The following is a 1,284-nucleotide window of genomic DNA, read 5'->3' as shown; positions in this document are numbered from 1 at the left end:
AAGACATCCACACAAGGCACAAATGCACACGCACAGGCCTCTATGCGCACACGCATGGGTATGCACATGCACAAACACACACGAACACACAAACACGATGCTTGGGCATGTGGGCACACACGTCCACGTGTGTACGCACGTCTGCGCGCACAGCAGTATACACACATGCCTGCACGCACGTGGCAAGTACACAAGGATGCACGCACACATGCGCACACAGCCCAGGAACAAGGAAAGCGCTTAATGCCAAAGGCCTGGGCTCAGCCCCGAACTGGGCGTTGGAGTGCCAGTCCCTGGAATCTTCCAGACACCAGGCTGCGGGCCAGCGCACCTTGGTGATGAAGTCTTCCTGGGAACACAGCTCGTCAATGTAGCTCAGGAGACCCGGGTCCGGGGAGGTCGCGGCCTCGTCCTGCTGTGGCTCCTTTCCGTCCTCTCCCCATTCACCTGCCGGGCCCCCCGGGGCTGAGCGGCCAGGCCCCAGCAGCCCCTCCATGATGTCCACGTACTCTCTCACAGCCTCTGGAGGGATCTCCTTGGGCGCCTTGGTCTGCCGGCGCCGCGGGGGTCGGTGTGGCTGCAGGCGGGAGGGCTGGGCCCTGGAACCCGCCTTCCTGGGAACGCACGCTGAGGCAGAGCGAGAAGGAGGGAGGAGGCGTGAGCGGCGCGGGCAGAGCATCGGGAGGGCAGTGTTAGGGGGACACTGATGTCCCTGGGGGCTGGGTCAGGGCCACCGGAAGCTATGGGCACCGTGGGACTGGCAGAGCGGGGAGGAGGAGTGTCTCACAGCCAGCCACGTGAGCAAGGGCGGACCCCCTGATCCTCCAGGGGTCTCCCCACAGCCCACTCCCCACAGCCCCACTCCCCACTTGGTGCCAGGTCCTCTGACAGGCGTGGGGCGAGGAGTCAAGAAATTCACCAGGTCAATACCCGTCCTGACAAAGGGCAGCTGAGACCCCCGGCTGATCTGGTCAAACGACCTATGTCCCCTTGTGGGAGCAGACACGACCCAGGGACAGAGGCCTTTCCCTGGCCCCCACAGCCATTGGCCACCCGCGGTCATGGGGATGTGGGGGCCTTACCTGGCTGCGGGCCCGCTCCCGCGGCTGGGGGCCCCCGCCGTTCAGGCTTCGGGGGCGCTGGGGGAGGCAGGCCCTGGGCCACCTTCACCCACTGTAACTTCCGCATCTGCATCTCCTCCTCCATCTCGAATTCCATGAACCTGGGGGTGAGGAGTCCCAGGCCGCACTGAGGAGGGGGCCCAGCCCTGGAGCCAGCAGGGCC

At 65.3% G+C, this 1,284-nt stretch overlaps 1 protein-coding gene across 1 annotated transcript; it reads right to left on the bottom strand.

The window, feature by feature from the left end:
* Positions 1-6: 6 nt before the first annotated feature.
* Positions 7-1,278, bottom strand: LOC132009340 (NUT family member 2G-like). The gene is made up of 2 exons (XM_059387581.1): positions 1,083-1,278; positions 7-627 (listed from the first exon to the last, which is right to left on the bottom strand). The coding sequence occupies exons 1-2, from the start codon at positions 1,216-1,218 to the stop codon at positions 41-43; spliced, it is 723 nt and encodes a 240-aa protein (XP_059243564.1). The 5' UTR covers positions 1,219-1,278; the 3' UTR covers positions 7-40.
* Positions 1,279-1,284: the final 6 nt, after the last annotated feature.

Source organism: Mustela nigripes, unplaced genomic scaffold (assembly GCF_022355385.1).
Source record: "Mustela nigripes isolate SB6536 unplaced genomic scaffold, MUSNIG.SB6536 HiC_scaffold_14924, whole genome shotgun sequence".
Taxonomy (NCBI): domain Eukaryota; kingdom Metazoa; phylum Chordata; class Mammalia; order Carnivora; family Mustelidae; genus Mustela; species Mustela nigripes.
The sequence above is the reverse complement of the archived record's forward strand: the minus strand, read 5'-3'. Positions and strand labels throughout refer to the sequence as shown.